This window comes from Agelaius phoeniceus, chromosome 4 (genome assembly GCF_051311805.1).
Source record: "Agelaius phoeniceus isolate bAgePho1 chromosome 4, bAgePho1.hap1, whole genome shotgun sequence".
NCBI classification, from domain to species: Eukaryota; Metazoa; Chordata; class Aves; order Passeriformes; family Icteridae; genus Agelaius; species Agelaius phoeniceus.
The window spans coordinates 15291817-15317777 of record NC_135268.1 but is presented as its reverse complement, the minus strand read 5'-3'; the positions used below and the strand labels follow the sequence as shown (position 1 = coordinate 15317777).

The following is a 25961-nucleotide window of genomic DNA, read 5'->3' as shown; positions in this document are numbered from 1 at the left end:
AAAATTAAAGGTCTCCAAAGCCTTAAATTACAAGACAGCTTGCCTAATTGTCCCACTAAGTCTGATGATTTGAGTGGAATGAGGTCAAGAAAACAAAAGAAGCCCTTTTCAAGATAGAGCTATTTTCTGTAAGGAAGGTTTTCTAGAATAGGTATCTACCGCAGAAACAAAAAGGCAGAGAAAGAAAACACACAACTCTCCTCAAATAAACCTTCAGTATCTGAGCTGAACAGAAAATTATCTTAATGACCCAGTTATGGGAAGTGTGTTAATTATCAGTGTGCATCCCAAACCATGATTCACTGCAGAGATGGGGAGATCAAAACTTCAACAGTGAAGAAGCTGAGGAGAAAATGAGATAGGTGACGTTACCTGTCAAGTTCTCCACTTCTCTTTCCTCCATGAATGACATGATATCATCATCACCTTCCAAGAGAATCTCGCTTTCTGAGTTCTGGTTTCCTAAAACTTGACTCTTGATGGACTGCTTTCCTTTGACAAGTATATCCTCATCGGGAGCTGAAATGAGACACAGTGCTGTCAGGTCTCAGTGACACAGGAGTGTAATTTTATTTTTTAAATGTAAGTTCAGGAAGAAAACTGCCTAGGACTAGCTGTGGGAAGTACCTGTCTTAATCCTCTAATGTTAGGACACATCTAGTTTTAATCCTATTAAGCCAGTGCTCTCTGCAGCGTTCAACTCTATTTCAAGTGTTTATGCCAGAGGGGAAAAGGATACAGCAGACTCCCTAGCCCTGCAGCCTTCCTTGGGAAGTGGAGCTGGAGGAGGGTCCCGGCTGCCCCATGTGTCACCCTGACCCGCAAAGGACACGGGACCCCGCCGGGACACCCCCGAGCACGGCCCTGGAACGGGAGGCGCAGGCCGGGCCGGGAGCGGCGGGACCCGCCCGGGGCAGCGCCACCGGCGGCCCCGGCCCGCAGCCCCCGGCCCCGGGACTGCTCCCGCCGGGAAAAACCCGGGAGCAGCGGGGACAAGGCGGAGGGACGGGCGCTGGAGCTGCCGCCCCGCATCGCTCCCGCTCCCGTCCGCAGCAGGCCGAGGCCGTGAGGCAGAAAAGCCGCCACCCCTCCATGCCAGGCGTGAGGCGGCGAATCTGCCCTGGGAGGGCGGCTGGAGGCGGGGAACAGCCTGCACCTGCTTCCAAGGGGCACGACAATCCTCCCGCGGGGCATTGCTGGGCTCACGGCGGGATTTTCGGGATGGAAGGGAAGCGGCCAGGCATGCTTGGAGCCATGTTCCGCCCCGCACGCGGTCACCGGGCCGGTAAATGTGTCCCCGCCGTGCCCGGGCAGCGACATCCCCGCCCCGCACGGCCCCGGGAGCGCCGCGGAACCCGGGAGCGCTCCCATCGTCCCCCGACACTGCCGCCTCGAAATCTGTTTTATTTAAATCACCGGCTCAAAGCAGCCACAGAAAAAGTAAAAAAAAAAAAAAAAATTAAAAGGAGATTAAAAAAAAAAGTGTATTAAAAAGGAAAAGAAAGATGTAATTACTCCTTCTATGCCTAAGTTTTGCTGTGGTAATGCCAAAACACAGCAGTGTATGTGTCCGGTTTTTTTGTTTGTTTGGATTTTTTTTTTTTAAGTTCAAAATTAAAATACTGTTTCTTAAAAGTTACATTGAGAATACCCATGGCACAGCCGTGTTTGAAAAACATTCACCAAACACATCAGGACCAACTAACTTCAACACACTGGTGACTGCTCGCTCTGATTGCTGCCACACTTGATTTGAAGTTCCACGGGCTCCCTCTAAAAATATGCTAATCTGCAAACATTTACAGAAGGCAGCGACTCCCCTGTGGCAATACATAAAGTTTAAATTGTGTAAGTAAATATGTGCACGTAAATTGCAAATAATAAAAACTTTTCAGTTCAGTGAAAAAGTAAAAATGAAGTCCACTCACCAGAAAGAAAAAAAAAAAAAAAAAAAAGAAGAAGAAGAGAAAAAAAAAGACCAAAACCCAAACTATAAAAACCCCATCATAACAACAACAACAACCACCAAATGACCAAATACTGGTTTTGGTTTAGGCCTCGACCTTACAAAAAACCCCAAACAACCACAACAACAAAAAGCAAACATAAACCTCCACCTCAAAGCAACCAACCAAAAACAGAAATAAAAGGAAATTTAACTTGCCATACAAAACAAAATGCAATTTATACATGCTCCTTTTGCCCTAGCAATAGCTGTCGCTTGTAAGAAAGCCTTAAAAAATTACTGCAAAGCTTTAACTGCATTGTACAAACACAAATTTTACTTTCTTGCAAAATATGCTCATGTAAATAATGATAACTCAGATTCTGGAGTTGTTCAATGTGAGTTGAAAAACCTTCTTGTCATGGAAAATATGCAGCTGATATTTAGGAAGGTTTTCCTGTAATTAACTCCCCCTTGAGGATTTTCAGTTAGCAGCAGTAAAATTACCATCAGTGTACTAACACACACCACATGCACTCTTAGTCACTGCCCTACCAGCACTCTCTCCAAGATCAAAAACAGTAAAATAGAACAAAACTACCTCAAGATGAAGTCCAAGATAATAAATTATTTTCTTTCTTTCTTTCCCTTTCTGTTCTTTTTTTTTTCTTTTAATGCAGGCAAATTACATTTGTTGTTTCAAAAACTTCATCTGCACTGTACATACCTGCCATTTTTTGCTTCCTCTACTAGAATCTGTGTTATACTGAAAATGCTGATTTCAAATTAGCTCTCTACCTATTCTTATTTAAGATTGAATTCAGAGCCAAGATCAAAGGTTAATACTTTTATACTTAGTACAACTTGTCTAAAATGTTACTATGTCCTTCAGTCTTTAAGAAAAAAATAAAATCAGTATAGCAGCTTCCAAACCAGAGATAACTGGACAACAGAAATATTGCCCTATTTTTATCACTTCTCAGATTTTAATTCTTTCCCCAGCTACTGATATTCTGCTGATTCAAAAGCATACATCTTATGTATGTGCCTTTTTCAATAGGAGATTTTAGACCCTGAATTATTTCAGTCTATTTGTGTAAACTTTTGTCATCTCTTTGCATATGATATTATTTACCAATATTTCCTGACATGCATGTAATGTGTGTTAAAGTTAAACACAGCTTAAACACAGGCAGAGGAAGATGCCTCTCCACACACCTGCAGACACCAGCTAGTGAAAGGAAATGCTACTGGAAGGCAGTGGGACATCACACTCTGAACCAGAATCTGCTTTTTCTGTACAGATGTAAATAAAGCAAATCTGCCTTTTCTGTACTGGTGTGCATGAAGTACTGCATCTGCAACCAACACTCTCATGCTTCCATGTGTACCTGCACAGAACAGAATATATTCCACATAGATTCACCTATTCTTCTGTAGATAAATGCTCTGGTGTAGGTAGGCCATGGTCTAGCTCTCTTTATATATTTCCTGGTTAGAGAGATGTATGATGGAGCATGACATCACGTGACAAACTGCAATCCCACATAAGCACAGAGTTAGATTACACTGGATTTCATATTTCAGGTCACAAACCCTGCTCTGCCTTCTCTAAGGCACTCTGCCAGGCCTGCCTATGTTGGTGTGACCAGACCCTCTGGCTCCAACCCTGCAGCTCTAGGCACAAACTCCCACACACCTTTCCAAGATCAAGATCTCAAGGCCTGGCCTACATATTGCTCTGAACACAACAGTCTGCTAGCACACAACTTCTTTTTTTTTTTTTTTTTGTAACTGGTAATTATACCAGGAAAAGCAACTAAAGGAAAAGGTACCTTTAAAAAACCCCTTACTATGTATCTTTTTTTTCAGAAAGGGCTCCCAGAAGCTTTCCTCTATTCTCCCTACTTCTTTCAAAACATAACAGTGGAAAAAAACAATCATTTTCAAACCAGGTTTTTAAAATATTATCTTTCTAGCTGAGGCAAAGCAAACTAACCAGTCGAGTACAATACTGGAGATGATCTCCTGCTGGTCCCTTGCAGCCACAAAGCCCTGAACTCCACCTATTGTCTCGATGGAAATTCTACAGACTATTTTAATCCCCCATCCCCAAATTTTTAACAAACATCAATTAAAAACCCCAATAAATCACTTGTTAAAAAGTCTGATATTCTTGCTGCTAAAGATCCCCTCACAAATATTGCATTTTGGGGTCAATTTCTAAATAGCAACAGGTTTATTCTTTTTTTTCCTCCACATTTATATAATTTTGGTTCCATTTCTATATAGTAAGGTGACAGGAAGAATAGAGAAGAGTTAACTCTTTCCATCCCAAACTTATTACCACAGCACCTTCACCTTTCTTTCCTTTCCCCACAATACACCATTAGACTGACTTTTATAAATAGCCAGTTTGGAAGGATCCTTTTTTTTTTTCCCCTTTTCCCTTTGAAAAATTACCTAAAGCCTTTTTTTCCCAAGCAAGTTAATGTGAACTTGGGAATGGCAATTAAATTGTCAGAATTAAAAAATTTGTTTTTAACTAGAAGGTAGCCAGAAGTATAGTCATGGGGCTGGTATTGATTGTCTGAACAGAGAACATTAGTCTTCAGGTATTTATTCTGCCACCTCTGCACCAGAGGTTCTCCTTCAAATCAAATCAATCCTTGGAAAAGATTGGTTCTTGCTCCTAAGACACATAACTAGGCTGCAACAGAGCTGATTGTTGTTGTCCTCTCTAGGTTTTACTGAACAGTATCTAGGCTTCCAATTGTTTCTGAATCAGTTTCACAGTTGCAAATTGTGATGATTCTTGCACTGTAAGTTCTCTGGGGTGGAGAATACATCTAGTTGTATTTGTAAGACACCAAGCAGTTGATAATGTGTATCTTCTAATGAAAGTGAGCTAAAATCCATGTTATCAAGCATGGTTACTGCTTGTACTGCTCCATTATTTATGCATTATTTTCCCCTGCCTCACTTTTGGCAAAATCCCTTATGTCCAATTTCAGGTTTTGGTCTGTGATGTTTTGAAAAAAACTTAAATAGGCAGTAGGGAACCTTTTATACATTATCTAAAAATGCTTTTGCTTCAGAGACATGTAATTAATGAAAAATGGACATGGAATAATTAATGAAAAATTATTGATATGAAATCATAACACACTGGAGCAAATACTCTGCAAATACTAGGGATATCTACATCATGAAAGTTAGGTTCCAAAAAAATCTGAGAACAATTGGAATTTCTGATATGAAATTGGTTAATATTAGAAGTTTATAAGCACAATTCAGAAAGAAATTGAACTGTACTTTCTAAAATTCAAGAAAAAAATACCCAAACAAACTAAAAATAACACATCAAGAAAGCCAAATCCAAAATGAAACGGCAAAAATCCCAACTATCTTTGCCCTCCTATACATTGTATATAGGTTCCAGCTGAACTTGAATTTGTACTTTGGTCACAGATTTTACACCTTGCCAGTGGAAGTCCTTGAAAAAAGACGGCTGTATGTGTACACACACTCAAGCAGATAACAACTATCCATAATTTCAGAAATCACATTAAATAATGACTTAGGGTAAACTAAAATATTCACTGGATAGATAAAAATCCAGAAAGACTACAGATAACAAAGGCAGTATGAAAATTCAGAATAAAACAACATCAGGAAATTAAACAAAATAGAAGACTGTTAAGGATGTCAAAATCTGAATAGAAAGGCACAGAGAAAACAATTATGTCTATTTAAATCACCAGAGTGAGTTATCAGCTATGCTTATTAGCTACTTCTGAAATAGGGCTACGTTATTCATTCTTCTTTTGTATTGACAAAAATTGCTGTCCTATCAATTACAAACTGATTATATACCACAGCCCTTGAAATATAGCATGGATTAATGAAAATATCAGATTAGTATGAAATATGAATAATTGCATTACTGTGTCTTTACTTGTGAAAGAATTAGTTACACAAATTTAAATGGTTGCTGTAAATATTTTTCAGTAAAAATAAAGATATTTTTAAAATTTTGATAAACAGCATAAAGATTAAATGTGAAAATACAATGGGAATACATCAAATTTTGACAAGATCTATTTAACTTGAAGTACACATTAAAAGGGGGGGAAGTTGTTGTTCATCCATGGAGTTTTAAACAAATAAAACCCTAATGCCCTACAGTCCATGGTATAGGAACAAAACATCGTATTAAGAACAACAATCCCCAAAGCAAAAAGTGGGTTAATTAATTCTACATCTTGTTCTTCTTTCTATAGTCAAAGATGTAGGGCTCTACAAACATTGCTTTCAGATCACTTTATTGACTATTCTCTGTATGGTCATTTATTTCAGAGGACTGATGTCACATTTGGCATTATATCAGCTGACATATTGTAGACATTTTCTCCCAGAAATGGCTCTTTAAGGCTGAGTGCAAGAGGTTAAGATGCCTGACGGAAACCAACTTTATGACAGTGATGTTCTTCTACATTCATACAACACTCTTAACAATCTAAAATTAGCATAAACTGCATCCCCCACACAATTTGTGTGGGCATATGTATGCATCTATGTATTCAGTAATTCATAAGCTAACAAAGAAAAAAAAAAACCCTAAATTTAGGTTATTTGCTTCAAGACTTGTGCCTTCAAGGTGAAGGATACTCAGCTTAAATTATAAGAAAATTATTTTTAAGTACAAGTCTTTTCTACCTTATCAGTGTACCCTCATTAGATAGCAAAGACATAAAATTTTGTACTAAACCCCAAAGTTCACTGGCTTTGGTTGTGGTTTTTGTTTGCTTCCTTATATTTTGATTTACTATAGAATTCTCAAACTGACTATTCTATTAGTTTGGTAAATACATTCCCCTCTAGAATGGACATAGCATCTTACATCAGACTGATCCCAGGTTATGAAATGAGGAGTAACAACTGTAAAAAAAAAAGTAATCTCCTTTTTTTACAATCACCAGGTAGAAACAATTGTTACCATTTTGCTGCTTGAGCAATACTTTGCACGTCAGCATTTGCTACTCTTTATTCCATATCAAATTCTTGCAGAAAAGCTTGAGGACTTAAGCAAAGGTACAGTTTAGCTTGTAGAAGTGTTATTTCTCTTTTAACATATCTGCAACAATAAGCAGATATGTGCTAACTGAAATAATTGGTGTGGATTTTGAACAGGAAAAATTCTTCTGAAGTTACTAAACTATAAGCAGGTAATTTACACAGAAGTCTGTCCAGGGATTAATGGCAAAATTGCATCCAGTTTCCTTCTGCCTAGTGAGGACTGTAATTGTTGTAGGCAAGGTATGCACCACCCAGGCCAGCTGAAATGGGAAGAAGGGGCTCAGCAAACACCAGCACTGCTGCTGTGAAGGAAGGGCCAGTTTACCTCTGTATGGAAAACACACTGCCCGAAACGCGGTGCCAAAAGCCTTTGCTTTGGGACCATTAGCTAGCATCCCACAAGGAGGAAGGTCCAGCCTCTCCCACCACGTACTGTAACCTGCTGCTGGTGGCAGGAGGCAGATTTTACACTGACCATGCTCTCCGGCTGCCCTGAGTGTCGCTTCAGGATGTGTCGATCCGAGGGGGTTACGCACAAATCGTCGCCGGCGCCGCAAGTCATCTTCCCAGTAGTCGAGGCGCCAGAACTCACGAGGACGACTACAATGAAACAGAGGAGCCACATATGTTAGCAATTATCAACCAGCATGGTAGCGCTGAATTTCTGCATAAAGCTCTCCTTGTTTGCACTGCTTTCGCCTTTTTTTTCCTAACCTCCCCCCCTTTCTGCAATCTTTTACTTAGGTATGTCCTTGAAAATAACAATATCACCTTCCAGTCTAAGGAACTCCTTTCCCTTTTTTCTTGGAAGGTGAAATGAGCACTAAATACATCATTTTGAAATGAATTGCTGACAGTGTGATCAGTTTCCCCACACTCTAGTGGCATGTGCTCCGATTTCAGCCTCATTTCAGCCTCAGCAGGGCACCTTTCTCAGTGACTGCATTTATAAACCAGAATAGGGAAAAGGCTATTATAAATATGGTATAGCATTACCTATATTAATCAAAGTCTGTCCCCCTTCATTTTTCTTCCTAATTTGTGCCTTTTTGCACAAGGTCAGTAAATCATGCCATGAATTCTTGGTCCAGAAAGTGTTAACTTTAATGAATACCTCAGTTACATGGTTATGTATGTGATAATAAAATATTACTCTGTTTAGATGTGCAGGAATTTAATTAAAATAATCTCTTAAAATATTCATTACATTTAGCCCCTGAGGCTTAGAACAACACGAGAAAATGCATTTCTTTTCCATTTACTGTTTTTAAATAAACCATTCCAGGAGAGTGAAACAGCAATCTATTTTCGAGCAAATCAGATTGCATTTCTGGTTTATGTAGTTGTGTTTTTACATTTAATTAAAAACTACATGTTATGATGTGTAATAGTTGCTACATAGAAAGCATACTTTAAAAAAATTACATATAGAAAAGGTTATATCAAATTCATTATTTTCCATTTTATGCTCCAAATATACGTAGATCTTTTTAATATGGTCATATATAAGTGCCAGTTACTATCTGTTTAGATGATCATGAATTAATGCCACTGTAAAACAGTATTTTAGCCCAGAGAATGTACAGAAAATGCCAATTTCAGGTATGGCAAACAAGCAAACAGAAAATACCTGAGGCATAGATTAGCCATGATACCCTGAAAATGTGTCTGTTCAGACTAAAAACATGGACTTTGTTTACAGCCAGTATTAAAACAATAGATGAATGTGCAGATATATATATTCCGTTTCTGATCCAGGAGCTAATAAAAAGTATACCTGTCAACACTGACAAATGAATAGGCACTACTAATTTACAGATCACAATGTTAAAAACACTTGCTTTCTACATTCGTAGTTCTGAGGTTTAAAGGCAGAAATTAGTTTTATTTAAGGTAAATCAAGGTTTCAAACAAATGTAGTAACAAAAGCCAGAATGATTTGTGTAACACTACTTTCAAACATTATTTGTAGATATTAAAAATTCTGACTGAAAATAATTTTATCAAAATGGAGGTTGTCTTTGCAGTCTTCATTAAAATTCTATGCCTATTTTGAACACCAAAGAAAAGGCAGTGCTAATCTTCATCTTCCTAATTGCTCATTTTCAGAAAAAAACGGAAGTATTGGAATCAAATTCCCCAGTATCTTATTTTCACAGTTGTCTGTATTACAGTCACGCTAAAATTGGGCTGCTCTGATTATAAGACCCAATGATTTTGGAATAATTAACCAAAGAAAAACTACAATATACAGGAAGATACGGGTTTATTCAAAGGTCGATTAATAACTTAAAATTCTCCATTAGTGATTACAGAAAAAAAAGCAGAACACAGCTGGCTATGTGCATGCCTTTGATAGTCGTAGAGCATGGATAGGCACTTCATCATTCTGCCTTCCTACATTTATCTGTTAAAATTATTATCAAATATCAGCCAGGATGCAGTCGTGAATCACAGCCTGCTCCTCGTCTTCAGGGGAATGATACAATGAGGGTCTATTCATCAGGGTGGCAATCGGCACGAGTAATTAGTTCCCTGCGCTGGGATCTCCTACCAAGCTTATTTCAGCCGGCACCACAAACATATGACAATGAAAAGCTAATGGAAGCTGCTAAAATTTGTTAACCTCTTCTGCCATCAATCCTTCTGGTGTTCTGGGCTACAGTATTATGCAAAGATGGTAAATTATTAATTTGTCATTCATCTACCTTGCCACAGTTTTGATAGAATTAAGTGATGCCATTCTTCTGGATAACAATTACAATTATAGCACATTACAAAACTATGCTAAAATTATTAGGAAAATAGGTAACAATGATCAGGCATGAAATATTATCCTGAAACATAATATATCTTTAGTCCCTTGCTTTTATTTTCAGTTCTGCATGCCAAATTTTCATAGGATTCTATCTCCTTCAGTGGTGCACTGATTATTCACACACAACTGCATAACCACTATTAGACTGTGTATTTCAGTATTTGTAAGTATTGGCAACCACTGCATTATGAGAGGAAAAAATTATCTACTCTTCACACATAGAAAAACATCCAACAAAACCCTGCAAAGCCAAAAATAAACACCTGTGTTGACTAATTGTTACAAGTGAGACATTTTTGAGAGCAGCTACTGGGAAAAATGCAATTTTTGAGCCAATATAAACCAGTTGATACTAGAACCAATATAAACCATAAACCACCACACAGCTACTCCAGCACACTGCCTTACTAGTAAGAGCAATTAACCACTGCAGTCCCATCCCCAAAAGGCAATGCTGGACCCTGCTTTGTACCTCTGCAGCCAGGGGGAGACAGAAATATTGCTCTGATTTGGGGAGAACTGACTGCTGGCTGACTGAAGGACTGTGAAGCAAAGGGCCAAGGAGGCAGATTTTAGGGAAACTACAGGGGACATTTGACAAGAGGAGTTCCTGGCCCTGCAGGAAAGGCTGCCATATGGACTAGAGGTGCTATATGGACTGGATCGATGAACGTAACTACTCAATTAGTCTAAATGCAAGAGCAACATCGCTCAGGGGATCAGGGATTTATGAATTATAAATCATATGATTTGCATGGATTTGTCAGGGCCCCCTCCAACATGATACAGAGTAATTAGTGGTTCCTTAGTAACAATATTGACTGAACCAAAACAAAGCTTTTATTATTAAGTGTTTTATTCAAATAGCATAGCCATTATACTGCTTTATTTTTCCAACAGTTTCCCAAATTACCAGGCTATGTACTCAGAATTGAGAGAAAACTTTCCTCTCATTCCCATGCACCTAACTTCATTGTTTAAATTGTACAGAGATGAGATCAAATTTAAAATGACCAATATAACCTGTTCCCTCAGGATTTTGTGTCATGAAAAAAATAAGTCACTTCACTGTGGGCAATGAGGAAAAGTCTAAATGCTCATTTATCTCCACTATCAGAACAAGAAACCTGTATTCCCTACCAGTTTCAAAGATTAGGACAATTGGAGACAAAACATACCAACTGCTGTACTAGTTTTATTATGGTGTCATAGCAAAGGTATTTTAGGCATGGAAACTACCTATTAGTCCTCATACCCTTATAGATTTAAATTGAATATAAGCCACACCAGACAACAATGAGGGGATAATGCAATTGCTAAAGAATTACTTCTTGTAATGTCTTACCCCACTGTGTATTTCAAGATACTCTGCCATCCCAGAAAAGAAACAATCAACACACCAGTGTGGGTTGTAAAGGGACTGCATGAGGTAGGAAAGAGGAAATAAAATGCAAACCTAGAAATGCAATATTTTGAGAGGTCTTAGGGCTGTACTCAAGGTACCAGTTAAGTGAGAATGGATTTCAGCACACCACAGAAGCCCCCATTCAGATTCTTAGATGAGTGAAGTAGCAAATAAACAAATACAGAACAGAGGAGAGAGGGAGAGGGGGAGAGAGGGAAGAGAAAGAGAGAGAGAAAGAGAGAAAGAGAGAGAGAAAGAGAGAAAGAGAGAGAGAAAGAGAGAAAGAGAGAAAGAGAGAGGCAAAAGAGCACAATGTTACAGAAATCTTCAGAGACTGAGGATAGCTCAAGCTCTAAAAGACCTCTTCCATCTAGGAGGCTTTTAAACTTAAAGGCAAGAAAATCCACTTCCACAAAAAGCAATCAAAACAAACTTAAAACCAGAGAAGCCTGTGTGAAGATACCAAGATAAATTTCGAGATTACACACTCCGTGTCAGAACTCTAACTGTAGAGTTAAGCAGATGAGTCAATCTCCAAACCTAATCAATCCTTGGTCTCTTCACTAAGACCATCAGCAAAGCAATCAATCAGTGATGACAATTCCTAAGGTGTAGATGCTCAAACACAGAGACTTAGGCTAAATTAGTTTCACAGACAGCCAAAAACAGAGTGGCAACACCACTCATGCATCAGGAGCAACAGTACAGATCTGAAAGGAAATCTGAAAGAAAGCAGCTGCACGATTTCTCCATCACCAACTACATGTCTACTCCATCTTCTGGTTATAATTTATTACACGCTTTGCTTGCAATGGCTCTTCAAATGCAGAATATCAGGTGCTCCTTCTAAATTACACCAAAAAGCAATCAAAGAACACAGATAGTGGTGCCCAACTTTAAAGGAAAAATAAGCCAGATTATTTTAACACTGTTCAAGAACACTTCTTGGTCTACAACCAGCTATCTTTTGCTTCCATGTAAAATGCTTCAAGAACTCAAACAAGGTATCTTCTGCAATAGACACAAACATTTTTCTCAAAAAAGCCAAAAAACTAAATCAAACCTACAATAACCCCAACAATAAGCATTTGCATTTGAATCACAGAATCACAGAACTGTTTGGGTTAGAAGGGACCTTAAGGATTATCCAGTTGCAAACTCCCTGCTGTGAGGAGGGACACCTTCCACTAGATCAGGCTGGTCAGGCCCCATCCAACCTGGCTTCAAATACTTCCTGGGGTGGGGCATCCACAACTTCTCTGGGCAACCTGTACCAGTGCCTCACCACCCTCACAGTGAAGAATTTCCTGTCAATATCTAATCTACACCTGCCCTCTAAATGTGAAGCCATCTACCCTTGTCCTGTCACTCCACGTTCTTGTAGAAAGCCCCCTTCATCTTTCTTGTAGTCTCTTTAGGTACTGGAATGTGCTGTAAGGTCTCCCTGGAGCCTTCTCTTCTCCAGGCTGAACAGCCCCGACTCTCTGAGCCTTTCCTCATAGGAGAGGTGCTCCAGCCCTCTGATCACCTTCTTGGCACTCTGAAGTCACTCCAACCAGGTCCATGTTGAGGACCCCAGAGCTGGATGCAGCACTGAAGGGGGGCTGTCAGCAGAGCAGAGCAGAGGGCAGAATCCCCTCCCTCCCTCCCTCCCCAGCTGCCCACGATGCTTTGGATGCAGCCCAGGACATGTCTGGCTTTCTGGGCTGTGAGTGCACAGTGCTGGGTCACAGTCAGCCTCTTATCCACCAGCACCTCCAAGTCCTTCTGGGCAGGGCTGCCCTCAATCTCTCAGCATTGATTTGATTGTCAATCTGAAGATGAAAGTGCTGAAGTTCTGGAAAATACTGCAAAACCTTTGGTGGAGTTCCTGCAGCAGACTGCAGGGCATCTTGTAATGGAAGAGGCTGCCTGATCTTGCAAATTGAAATCCATTGTATTTCCATGGCATTCAGCTGCATGTCCAGAACATTAACTAAAATCACTCATATTTTGTATGTAATAGTAAAATGCAAGGTATATTCCACTAACTGACTCAATAAAAGCTAATTTCAGAAAACAGGTGAAACATTTTCTGAAGCAATTCAATACTCTTCTATTGAGCTTTCACAAACTGTGAAAAAAATTTAATTTTTGATCGAAAAAACAAAGTTACACCAGACCTCACAATGAGCATACTACTAGCCACATGTCAATAAACATTTATCTAAAAAATGTTTAGTACACATCTAGATATATTACTGACCTGCAACATAATCAAAAAATATATAACACACTTTGGAATATAAAACAGTGAGCTTGATGATGGCAAAGCAAAGGCTGACAATGTTACCAGGTAAGTTCTCAGCAGCACTACCCAGTTTCACATTCCATGCAGAGATCCCATGCACAACTGTTTGCCACATGGCAAATCAGAGTATTGATGCAGTAGGGAAAATTACTTTTTCCATAAATCAGGTTCCTGATCTGATTCCCACCTTGCCTATACTATCAAAGCAAACAGGAAAAGATTTGATTAGTATTAAGTCAAAGTTGCAGCTCAAATATTACTCACCCAGCTACATTCTGTGTGTATTTTATAGCACTTCACTGATAATGTATCTACCTCAGAACATTAAAGATTAATTAAATCCTGATAAGTGCATTGAGATCTTTGGAAATGCTGCCTACATTACCTAGACTTTCTTCCTTTGCACAATCTGTTGCAGTTCAACTCTCTCTCCCTCTCTCAGCTGCATTCACACAAGCATTTGTGTGGCCATTCTAAACCAAATCACAGTAACCAGCTGGGATTATTAGACTTCATTGTTTTTATTCTGTTTTATATCAGTGACCTGCTCACCCTGAAGCCTCACCAGCAATTATGTGACTGAAAATAAGGAAAAGAGATGTGCAGGTGAGAGAAAGGAAGGAAAGGATGAAGAAGAATATCAAAAAGACATATAATGTAATCATACTCTAATATTAACAGAGTCTCTGCCTTTTCATGTTATCTTCATTTGCCCCAAACACAGACATTCATATTCCATAGTTTCAGGATACAGACTTCCACAAATGGAAAAAAACTGGGAATCCTTAAGAAAAAAAACCTCATGTGCAGGAAGGCTCTTAATCTTTGCCACAGTTACAGCTGCAGTAATAGCAATTGGTCATAACAAAGGCCCAAGGCCACTGAGTACAACTTCTTTGGCATAATATCAATTATGAGAAACACTAATGTAATCCATTAAATCAGTATAGTCTATTTACTTCTAACCCTCCTCCAAGAAAACATTTGGCTTTGTCTGTAAAGGATTTTTTTTTCCTAAAAGAACCTTTGCCTTTATTTGTGCTTCAATTTTATCAAAAGGTGTATGTGGAGGGGGGTTTCCTGGGTTTGCTGAAGAGAGAGCAGAGTTGCTTTTTGAGTCTTTCAGAAGAAAGAGTGGTGAAAAGCATCTCTTGATGAGAGATGTGAAAAGCAGGCTATGAACTTCAGGCACAACATGTGCATGGACTCAGCACAGTTGCAGAGGACCTTTGTACAGTTAAAACCTCAGGTGCTTCCAGTGTAGAGGAGAAGAAGGGAACATCAGCAAGGGAAGCCTGTCTTAACATATATTTCATATGCTAGGATATAGAAACATATAAATCTAAACATATGTTTGCATTTCCCCATATAAACACGACAGTACAAACAGCACAGATCTGCAATTCCTAAACTTTGCATTTTAAAAACTGCAATGAGAGAAGAGAAATGCTGTTAGTATGCTTCTATACAGCAAACAGGAGATTATCTCTTTATCTCCCCCATTAGGCACCTCAGCTACAGCTCCTTGCCCAGGACTGCTGATTTCTGCATTTTCATGGAATCATACCAAAAACCCATTTCCACCTAACTAGCATGCAAACAAAACCAGAAGAACAATGCCGATTTCAGATATCACAGAGACTCTTTTCTGCTCTGACAAGCTTTGAATTCCTCACTTAAAAAGCAATCCAGAAAAAATGTCAACTATAAATGTTTCAGTCTCCCTTTATGCATTATAAAGCGCCGTGTCAGGGAAGACAAGCCCACCTTTAAGGTGTTGCTGTCCTAGATCATGGTGCTATTAACCTCCAGTTTAAAAACAGTTCTGTTTATGTATGAGTTTATGTAGGCTCTTCTTTGATCTTTATTAACCCCTTGGTAGCTAACCACAGCCCCGACTTTTTGGAGCATTCTTTGAAGTGCTGGCATTCCAGTGCACACTGATACTTCAAAGAGGGCTCACTTAAGTACATGGTACAGTTCTAATCATGTATTCTACAATCACTATCTTATCTCAGGCTGATCTTATAATGATCAGTCTAAAAAAAAGCTGCACTTCCAAAGACAACACCATGAGACACAGTTCAATCCATGTTGCATTTCTGTCAAGATTAATTATAAATTAACTGAAATGAAAACTACTCCACTTTTCCACCAGAAGTTAACATGAAAACTTTCTTTTGGCTTGCAGCAAAATTAATTCAGACATGATTTAGACATGGAAGAATGAATGTATAGCAAATTTGCAGCGGGATGCTTTGGCTTAGTTGCTCATAAATCTTTGCAAATCTCACACATCCTACTCCCAACTGCAGTCAACAACATTTGTTTTGCAAAGTAACTACAGCTCATACAGACCCCATAAACTGCTATTCATATTGAAAATAACAATTCCCACAATATAAAAAAAATAGGTATACTACATCTTGCTGGAGGCTTTTTGCTTTTTACCCGATAATGCTGAATTTTAGTCTGCAGTACTTGTCACCCCTTCCTTGCCAAAATGAGCAATGGATTATAAGAATATGTTGAAGGATACAGTATGACAAAGGAGCCAGCTCAATCTTAATCTCCTTAGCCATTCCTGTTGGTTCTGATGCTTTCATTTTAAGCACATGCATAGGAAGTTATTTTCCCACTAATTACAGCAACAGCAGGTTTTCTGTGAGGAATATTTAATTGAAAAATTAAAATATTATTATTAAGATTAATTCTTTCCAGTTGCTGGGATTTGACATCATCATCTTTCAGCATTTGTGGATATAATATAGATCAACTTTTGACCAAAACAAGAAAATCTGGTCAGTTCTGTGATTTTGTTTTTACATGGTTCTGACCCCAAAAGTATTAAACACAGGAATTACAGTGAAGTTTTTCCCAAAACTCTTAGATTTGACCTGCTGCAAACATTTCATCTCTTCTAGAAGAAACAGGATGAAATCACACTCCCATATATCTACACTTTAAGAGCTGTGGCTAACCTGTATCTTTTTTTTATAGCTCTCTTAACAGCTGGATACTCTTCTTGCTTCTATAAAAATGTAATAGTGCACCCCTCTGATTCAATAAATACTTTTTTGCTCTATGGTCTTCTACGGGAAGTTAATTTTTTTTTCCTCTTTTGTATATATTTTTTCTGAGTCCTCTGCCAGAAAGGTCTCCAATAACTGGGTGGTTTTATTTGATTTTTGTGGGTTTTTTTTTTTTTGGTTGGTTTTTCTTCCTTTTTATTTTTTTTTCTTTTGGTTGTTTTGTTTGGTTTTGTTTGCATTTTTTGAAGTTAAAATTACTATCTATTAACCAAATTAACTCAGCAATTCAACAACCACCACAGAAAGGAACAACAAAGATGACTGAGAGATTTAGGTACAACTTTTTATTTTTTAACATAGAATAATAAAGAGAAGAAAAACCTCCCTGAGGTGTCTAAATGCCTAAATATCAAATATACATTAATTTTATCTTTTTATTGTGTGCATCTGAGAATTTGAGTGCATCTGGGGACACAAGGAAACTCCCCTTTCAACAACTTGCTTAATCATGAATGAATTTGAACATCCTTGAACCTCTGCTTGAAATTATGGAAGGGGGAGCAGGCAAATCTCTAAGGTTCACAGAACATTTGGCTATTGTTAAACAGAATCTTGGGAAAGGAATTCTCAATTCAGATTGCAAGTTAGGATACTGAAGCCTTAGAGACACCCAACTTCAGTATCTGCATTTCTTCAACTCTCTGATACAACTAAAATCAAAGCTTTAAAACAAAAAGATCCCAATCAAAATAAAATAAAAGCAAGTATGATTTGATTTAAAGGTTAACACTTCTGTCCAAGATTCAATTCAGGACTTAAAATCTGAGGATAGCAAGATCTGGGAAATTACTTCATTGTGTGATGATTGCAGGAACATATGTAAGAGAGAGTTGAAGTAACTGCAAACATAGTACTGCACTCTGAGACAGGAAACATTAAGCACAGGGCAGCAAGACCACTGAGAAGCACATGGAGCAAGATTCCTGTTTCCATACTAGCCCAGCACCCTTAGGAAACAGCAACAGGACTCAACTCCCTTCAAAAAGGCTTAACTTATTTAATAAATTTCTCCATCGAAAGCCTTGCAAACTATCTCTAAAAAAAACCAAACAGTACTGAATTATGATGAAGCACCATTTTCTGGACCACACAGACAATTCTGTATTTACTGAAGGTTTAAATAAAGGAAATGGTAGCCTGCAAACACACCTTCTCTTCTGTTATATGTGATCAACAAAGCAGGAGACAAAAGTTTAGCAATTCATAGGTGTTGCAGAGGGGGGCAAGTTCAAAACTGTTACTTGACATGGTCCTATGAAAACCATTTAAGCCACTGAACTGCCTCTTGAGATCCACTGATGCCCCAAGGGTCAGGAAGGTTGTGAAGCCCTCCCAACACTTACAAAACAGAAGTGGGGAAGCCATCCTTATTGACGTTACACAACCTACCAAAGGACTACTTGTAGTAAAGCATGAGCAATGTTAAAAGTGCTAAACCACCCAAGGTTCCTTTGATAGAGTAATCCAAGGGCTTAGCCCAGGATAAAACCTTGTACACTGACACATCAGAAGCTGCTAACTGAGAAGATGCAACTTCTTTTTCACAGGTACACCAAGAGAGAAATGTAGCAACAGAAAACTTGGTAACAAACACTCCAACCAATCAATACTAGAGATATCATAATATCCTTTCCTCCACAGTCTTCCTCCTCAAGACTAATACTAAATGATAAATCCAACATTATAAAACAGAATTGATGAAAGGACTGGAAAATGAAAGCTTAAGAAGCAACAAACCAGGAAACGTTTCCTCTTTCATTTTGGTGATTTAAGCACAAGCATAACAGCCACAACTTCATTCCCCTCTGCATTGGCATCCATAGAGACATGTGTTTAAAAGAATAAAATTTCTTCCTCAGGGCAATTATTACCTCTCTTGACAAGGCTTCCAGCTTCTCTCTCTTCATCTAGCTACTCCTTTATTTGTTTTTAAGAAAAGTTCACCAAAAAAGCCCCAACCAAACAACCACACACACAAACCACCCAAAACAATAGGAAAACCAACATACCTCTTTAGGTTCTTTCCTAACATTGAAACAACTTTCTCAATATTAAGCTGTTCTTCTCAACACAGGAATCCCATCACAGAGGGGAATGAAATGGAAACAACACTGTCACTCCCAATGGGAAACAACTCAGCACCACCAAGAAACTCCCCATCAAAGAGGAGAACCAGGGGCTCTGGAGTAACTCACACGGTGCTGCAGGCAGCCCCCATCCCTGCAGTGGTACCATCAACCACTCAAAGGGCTCCTTGTCCCTGCAGAAGAGGCCATGAAGGCACTCAGAGGATAGAAAGAGCACAGGAATGTCTGTACCTTTTCTCACCAAAGGTCTGTCCTGAAATTCTGTATCCCAAAATGCCAGAGGCAGCTTAAGGAAGAGCAAGATCGATCCAATCACATACAACTTCTCCCCAAGCACTCAGCCAGTTTCCAACTATTTTCAGCTCAGGGGATTTCCTGAGTCTAATGTGGTTTGTCTATTTATACTCCTTCTTCCTCCTAATGCATTTCTCTTCCAAGTACTCATCCACAGCAACTTCAAATAAACCCAAGTATCAGTGCTCTCAAATCCTCAAGCTTGGGAAGAATTACTGCAGTGAAAAACAACAAGGTGGAACTGCACACATTTCTGGGAATGTTCTAATGTGTCCCTTCGGTACCCAAGTAAAGAGTTCTCCAGAAATCTTCATATTTGGACTACAGAATTCCACCTGTGTGTTCATAAACCAAGTATCTGTGTAGTATGTGATACTGCTAATGTTCACAAAAACCTATAGTTGGGACAATGAAAAGAGAAATCCTTTAGGTACTAAAGAAACTCCTAACAAAACTATAAACTTCCTATTTAAAAATCTGGAATGCAAATGTGAGAACAGAACAGTTCTCTGTAATAACCACACAATTCACAATATTTTTTGCTGGAGATGTTAATTCTTGTTTTATGTAAATTCTTCAGAGAAGATTATTTAAGACCACACTACTCCTAAATTATGGTGCAGATACTTATAAGCATAATTTAAGTGTACTGCACAATAATGCATATTTTCTTCCTTGAATATCATCTCCCTCCTGCATATATAAACTGTATCTGTAATTATCTCTAGTCATACCTTTCTCCATTATTCAGCTTTAGACATAACCATGTATTGTCCCTACTAAACTAAGCTAACTTATTTTTTTAGTAGTCAATGATGAAAAAATGAAAAAACTCAAACATTTTGATACAGTTTGTAACACAACTTGTTCAAGAAACCTTGTTTACCAAGTATATTAAATCCATCACAGAAAACACCCATAAAGAGAAGGCATGGTAACAGACTTGAAAAGCATGGTTTTTTTGCAATTAGCTTCTCTCCTGACAGAAGAGTCAATTCAGACTGACACTCAAAATCAAGGAAAGACTGTTTCATTTCATCATGAAAATTGAATGGTTTTACTTTCCTTTTCAGAATAAAAAGCCTATATAGTTTCTAAGAGATTTCAAGGATAAGACAAAATGAAATGTTTTCATTGCTGTAAAAACACTAATATTTTCATGAACAGAGCTCTAGAAAGAATAAAAACCAGTAATTTACACACAAATCAGTTCGGGTTTTTTTAAGTGACTTAGGAATTTTAATTTGGAGTGTCTCAAGTACAGAATATACACACAGCTACTTGTTCTGGAGTTTGCAACTAAAAATTGAAGATGCAGTAATGCAAACAATGGCAAAAGGATTCAAATAAAACCTGATCTTCTGCTACAACTTCTCAAGGTCACAGGATTCATTTTCAGTATCATGCACCATTAAAATTTACTTTGTTGTACCAGTCACTAAGAGGGATAGTGAATATGGTTTTCACAAAAGGGATGGCTTTCATCTAGACTTTCACCCTCTTTATAGGGAATAACTTTGCTTAACTTTGGAAATGAAATACATGTGTGAAGCTATATGGGCAAGCAGCAAATCACAGCAATAGCTACAGATTACTTACCAAACCATCTGATAGAAGTAACCAATCTTTGACACTAATCGCTGCAAGATGGTATTTTCCCCAAAAATTTCCCATGAGGGAAGGGGGCAGTGAGGGGAACAGAGACAGACTTGCAATCATCACAAAGATTATACAGCACAATGCACAGGATCTGGAGGAGAATTTCTCTTTACTATATTTTAATAATTGGTAATAAGATTTGTCAAGTCAAAGTCAGCTATGTTAAGAGAACTTCAGTTCAGTTCATTTTTCACATAGAAGCTGCTGTCCAGAGTATTTCTTTGGTTGTTTCTGTACAAAGCTGCCAAACATGGCCCTGCTAAAGGCTTTGAAAGTCCACAGTCTGTATACAATGAGTAGGTGTTTGCTGATGCAAAACACCTTTGAAGATGCTGCCCATCTTTCCCTGGGCTGTGCCTCAGGCTGCCCCCATCACACCCAGCCTGTGACCTCATGTGCATCAAACCCACCGAGAACAGTCTTGGGTTCTGTCCACCACAAACAGGCACTAATCCCAAAGACAAACAAAGAACAACTCCTCTTGTCCAGAATTTTATCTACTACAAATAAATAGTAATAACAGTAATAAGAAAAAAAATATCTCTGAAATATTCTCTCTCCCTCTCTCTGAAAAAAAGTCTCTGAAGTGGCTACTCCAGAAAGATCGAGACAAAGAAAGTTGCAATTATCTTTCATCAGTGCTATCTCCCCAACAACATAAGCAGCACAAAGAAGAAAATTTTTTCACCAGATACAACAGAGGCAAAAAGCCTATGAAGCACCAAAGAAAGCATCTTGCTGTGGAAGTCATGGGAGATAAACATGTGAGAGGGGATGGATTATGCATCTGCTGGGAATCAAGCAGAGAGAAGAGGACAGCATTGGGAATCAGCTGGACAAGAGTCAGAGTAGAGAAAGGGGGGCAAAACCCAGGTCTGGCTGAAGAAAAACCTGGGAAAAGTAAGAGAAGGTCAGAAAAGAAATCTGATGAGGAATTAATGAGGAAAGAAAATGCACACAGACAAAAACAGAAAGAAAGCTGGGGATGGGAGGAATATTTCTTCTATAATGTCTGTATTAAGATAATGTGATATAAGTGATCCTGTTTCTGTTGCTCCCTGAAAACTGGACCTCATAATCTTAATCCTGTCCCACAATATTAGTCTGATGCTCCTTTGTTATTTTTCAGAAGAGAAGGGGTGAATACTGTGTGTATGTGAATACTGACTTCCAAAATTTCTCTGCCATGAAGTAATCTTGCAGCTGCTCCTTAAAACAGTAACAATCTCAATCATACAAGTCATGTTTCACCTACTTTACCACTAAAAACATATTTAAAATAAATATACCATCACTCAGCTAAAATCACATCTTAGCATCTTCAGCAGCAGTAGCAAAGGCTTCATGGAAGTCAACAAATGAATTAATACAAAATGCTTTTTAATGATGTCACTACGAGGTTCTTAAAGCAAGGACAGGTAACAATGTTTATGCTGCCTTTTAATGTTTGAATGAGGAGCCTGCTGGTTTAATCTGACACACACTACAATATGGCAAAGCTAGACTGTGTTTTAGAAGCACAATGCAGAAATATGAAAAACCCCAAAACAACCTAACATGAAAACCTTTTAAAATGAGTGACAAGGGCCACAAAGCACATTAGTGTGGGTATTGGATATAACTGCAGGCCCTGGTTCACAGTTTTGATATGGCCTTTCTTTCATCTGTCCTTAAAATGACAATCCCTCAAATATTTATTTTAAAGGGTGCATCAAGGACTAGTAAACATTCAGGTTGAATCCTGCAGTTTTCTTATTCTTTAAAAGTTTAAGAACAAAAATATTTGCCTTCCTAGGGTAGGCAAGGTGCTCATGCAGATTATTTGGTGTGCTCATAATTTTGAAAATATTGTTTCAGTAATCAAATTTTAAAACAGCTATTTAGAACCAGAGAGCATTACAGATGTATAACAAACCCCACAAATACTAATGGCATAAAATAAATCCAGTGAATGATTCTTGGGGTTTCAGTGTTTTCAATTTTTTTTTGTTCATATATATATATTGATTAAAAATTATATAATAATTTATTTTAAAATAAAATGCATTCTTGCTTTGCAAGCATTACTGTACAGTGTAACAGTGCTTCCCTCCCTTTAATACACTATTACCCACAGCCATATGCTTTGTGTTTCTAAGTATCATTAATAAGGAAGTTGCCTTAAAGCCCCTTCAAGTAACGGGTCAATATTCCTAGATCTGACATACAAAAGGACTTCTAAAACCAAGCTTGTCAATTTTTCTTTGTTTATTTTATATCTATTTTTTGCTCTTGTTCACCCTCCTTTGAAGTTAGTCTTCAAAGCTTCAATATCAATAGGAATGCAGCATTAAGGATTTTACGACACTGTGCTACTTAAACTTTTATTGTTTTGTTGCAAAATCATAATCAGAAGGATTAGACTCTTGTATTTGGCTTTTTGTTTCTCTCTTTTTTTGTAATTTACTCTCTTTTTTTAATTCCAATTCCAGCATGCCATAAATCTGTAGCATGCTCCTTTCAGTCCTCCCACATTGACAAAATAATGCAGTTTACACTTAAACATGCTCAAGAAAAAAATTAACATTCTTTATCATTTTCTAGCAGAGACAGTTAATACTCTCAGGCTACATTAATAGAATCTTTCTGCCATTGTAGAAAGTTTGATAGCACTCTTATTTCAATGTCTGATTTTTTCTCCTTTTTTTGACAAAGACAAATGATTGCCATCAATCAAGATCCAATCGGGTATACACAGAGTCAAGCAAATGCATCACTCTTTACTGGTTTTCCTGCTATTTGTGCAGGCTTTGCTTCATATTATTTTATAGAATGATCAAAAAAGCAGCCGTAAGATAGATCATTCACACCCACTGTAAAATTAACTTTCATGAATAATGAGAGTTTTAAACCTCAGATAATGTATATGTTATACAGGAGATATTGCTGGAGTTCATTTCTGGCTGGAGATTATGTAAATGATACTATATGACCTTTATCATTACAAACAGGACATGCAAAACACATATTATTTCATACATCATTCTAAAGTAAGTCAGAACCTAAAGCAGAATCAGTCATTTATAATGTTCATGGTGAAGTGCTAAGGTTGCAAGAAAATGATATGAAGTACCTGTGATGTTTTTGACTATTCCTCTGCTGAACCTGTTACTTATGTGCTCTAAGCATACTAGAAATAACAAAAATGAATCTTACCCCCTTTGTTTCTTTTTAAAAAAATCAGTATTTTGTTTCTTGATAAAACCATTTATCTCAAGACTAAACTATGCTGATATAACCACTTAGGTCAATCAAAGTCAATGATATTGAATTAATAGTAATACATACAGCTGCATTTATATAATGGATGAATAAGTCATTCAATTTCTTTTACATAAAACAATATTTTAACTCACTTTCCTTATGTTACTTCCTTATCCCTGAACAATAAGCTGAGCAAAGTTAAATTGCTTAAAGATTTCCTAAAGATAAAAGGTGCCATTCACCGTGAAGGCTGGACAGTTGATACACATATGGAATCAATGATGAACTCTAGGAAAGATCTAGCAAACCAAGAAACCCTCAGATGTCATTGCTCCAGACTTCTCTTTTCTGTACCAACAAGGAACAAAAAGAGTATTAAATATTGATTAAATTTTGAGGCTTACACAGCTCTTAAGTATGTAAAGGCCTTTATAAAAATATCTAAATAAACATATTTATACAAAACTATATTTGATTATTCATATTTATATACATTGTGAAATTTCAAATAGCTATCAAAGAAATTCCTATTGCCAAAACATCTAGTCTTTGGTATCAGCATGCAATAAAGTGAAAAATTCAGTTAATGTTTTTTATTTGGTTAACATAAATTCAGTGACTAATATTATCCTTGGGTCAGGAAGAACACTACGCCACAGAGTTGACCAGCTCTTAATTCCCAGTACCTTTCTCACTTCCAAACCTCCTGTCTACCATTTCTTTCATCTAATCCTAACAGAGTCACATCCTTCTGACAGAGAAGCTCAGTAGCTTCTGCTGTTCTGCTGGATCACAGCACAGCTTAAGACACTCATCACACACCATGCTTTACACAACAACCAGAGATTAAGGCTCACCTCTGATTTATCTCACACTCTGGTACTGCTTCTCCAGTGGAAGTACACTTGTGACACTTGTCCTTCAATCTCCACAGACAGTGTAAAAAAATAGAACTTAGGTATTAGCTAGAAAATCACAGGTATTTTAGGTTTTGTAGAAATCATCACTAAAAAAAAAAATCCACTTTACAAAAGAAGATAAGCTTCTGGTTGAATGAATTTTATTATAGAACATATATTGCTGCCTGTACAAGGGAGCAGTTGCCTGCAGCCATCCTGATGTTTGCATGTCGCATTTCTTAAAACAAATTTGTACAGCAATTTTCTTCCCAAGGGCCAATGCAGGGCAGAGAACCTGTGTGATACTCAGAATTTCAGAACTGCAGCTGATCTGCTGTAACCCTTCTACCAACACTTTGAAAGGCCAACATCCTTATTAAGTCCCCCTCATGGAGAATCACTGAGAAATTCTGTCCTAATGGAGTTCCCAACAGTATCACCAACATATATACATAGCCATGATGCAATTCAGCAAAAACTATACAAAAAACAACTTATATATCAAGGTACTCTGAAGCCTTACCAAATGAAAGCTTACAGCTGCATCTTCAGGCATATACACACAATTTATATGTGCATAACTAGAACAATTTAGTATTCATATTTATTATTTATATGTCCAAATGTAGATCATTATCCTTCTCCTTTCCTTCACTGACAGATGGATACAGGTATCCCTCACTGCACCTTTTTCTGAAGCCATTTTGCTTTCATCAGCTGCAGCTCTTGGCTGTAGAGCTCTCTGTTATTTTCATACCCCTTTCCTTTCTTGGTCAAGGGGTTTTTTCCACCATCTTCATGTACCTTTCCATGAAGAAGGGAATGCTTTTACACACTTCTTCCCACTTTTCTTGCCATTTCTTTTCAAGGTCTAAAATTGCACTGTGGAGCTGAATAACCAAGGCAAGGGAATGTAGAAACATGGTATTTATGCTGCCATTGACTGCTTTTCTGTTTGGGCTTTAGTAGGTCATTTGATGCCCACACATGGGCTAACCAGACACCAGAAGTCCCACGTCCCACTCCTTTACCCCTCTCCAGTTTCCTAATTACCTCAGAGATATTATTGTTCTAATTAGTCATGGCTGTCACACTTCTCTATACAGCAACTTCAGCCATTCTGCCAGAGCCACACTTGAATCTGTGGCAA

The 25961-nt window shown here is 38.0% G+C and overlaps 1 protein-coding gene across 6 annotated transcripts in view; it reads right to left on the bottom strand.

The window, feature by feature from the left end:
- The window catches only part of LRBA (LPS responsive beige-like anchor protein), a 369517-nt gene that overhangs the window by 169924 nt on the left and 173632 nt on the right, over positions 1 to 25961 (bottom strand). For all 6 annotated transcript variants that reach the window (XM_054633381.2, XM_077176952.1, XM_077176953.1 and 3 more), the window contains 2 exons: positions 7500 to 7624; positions 373 to 519 (listed from right to left, as the gene is read on the bottom strand). In XM_054633381.2, the coding sequence (XP_054489356.2) occupies positions 373 to 519; positions 7500 to 7624 (272 nt within the window). The remainder of the gene's footprint in view (positions 1 to 372; positions 520 to 7499; positions 7625 to 25961) is intronic.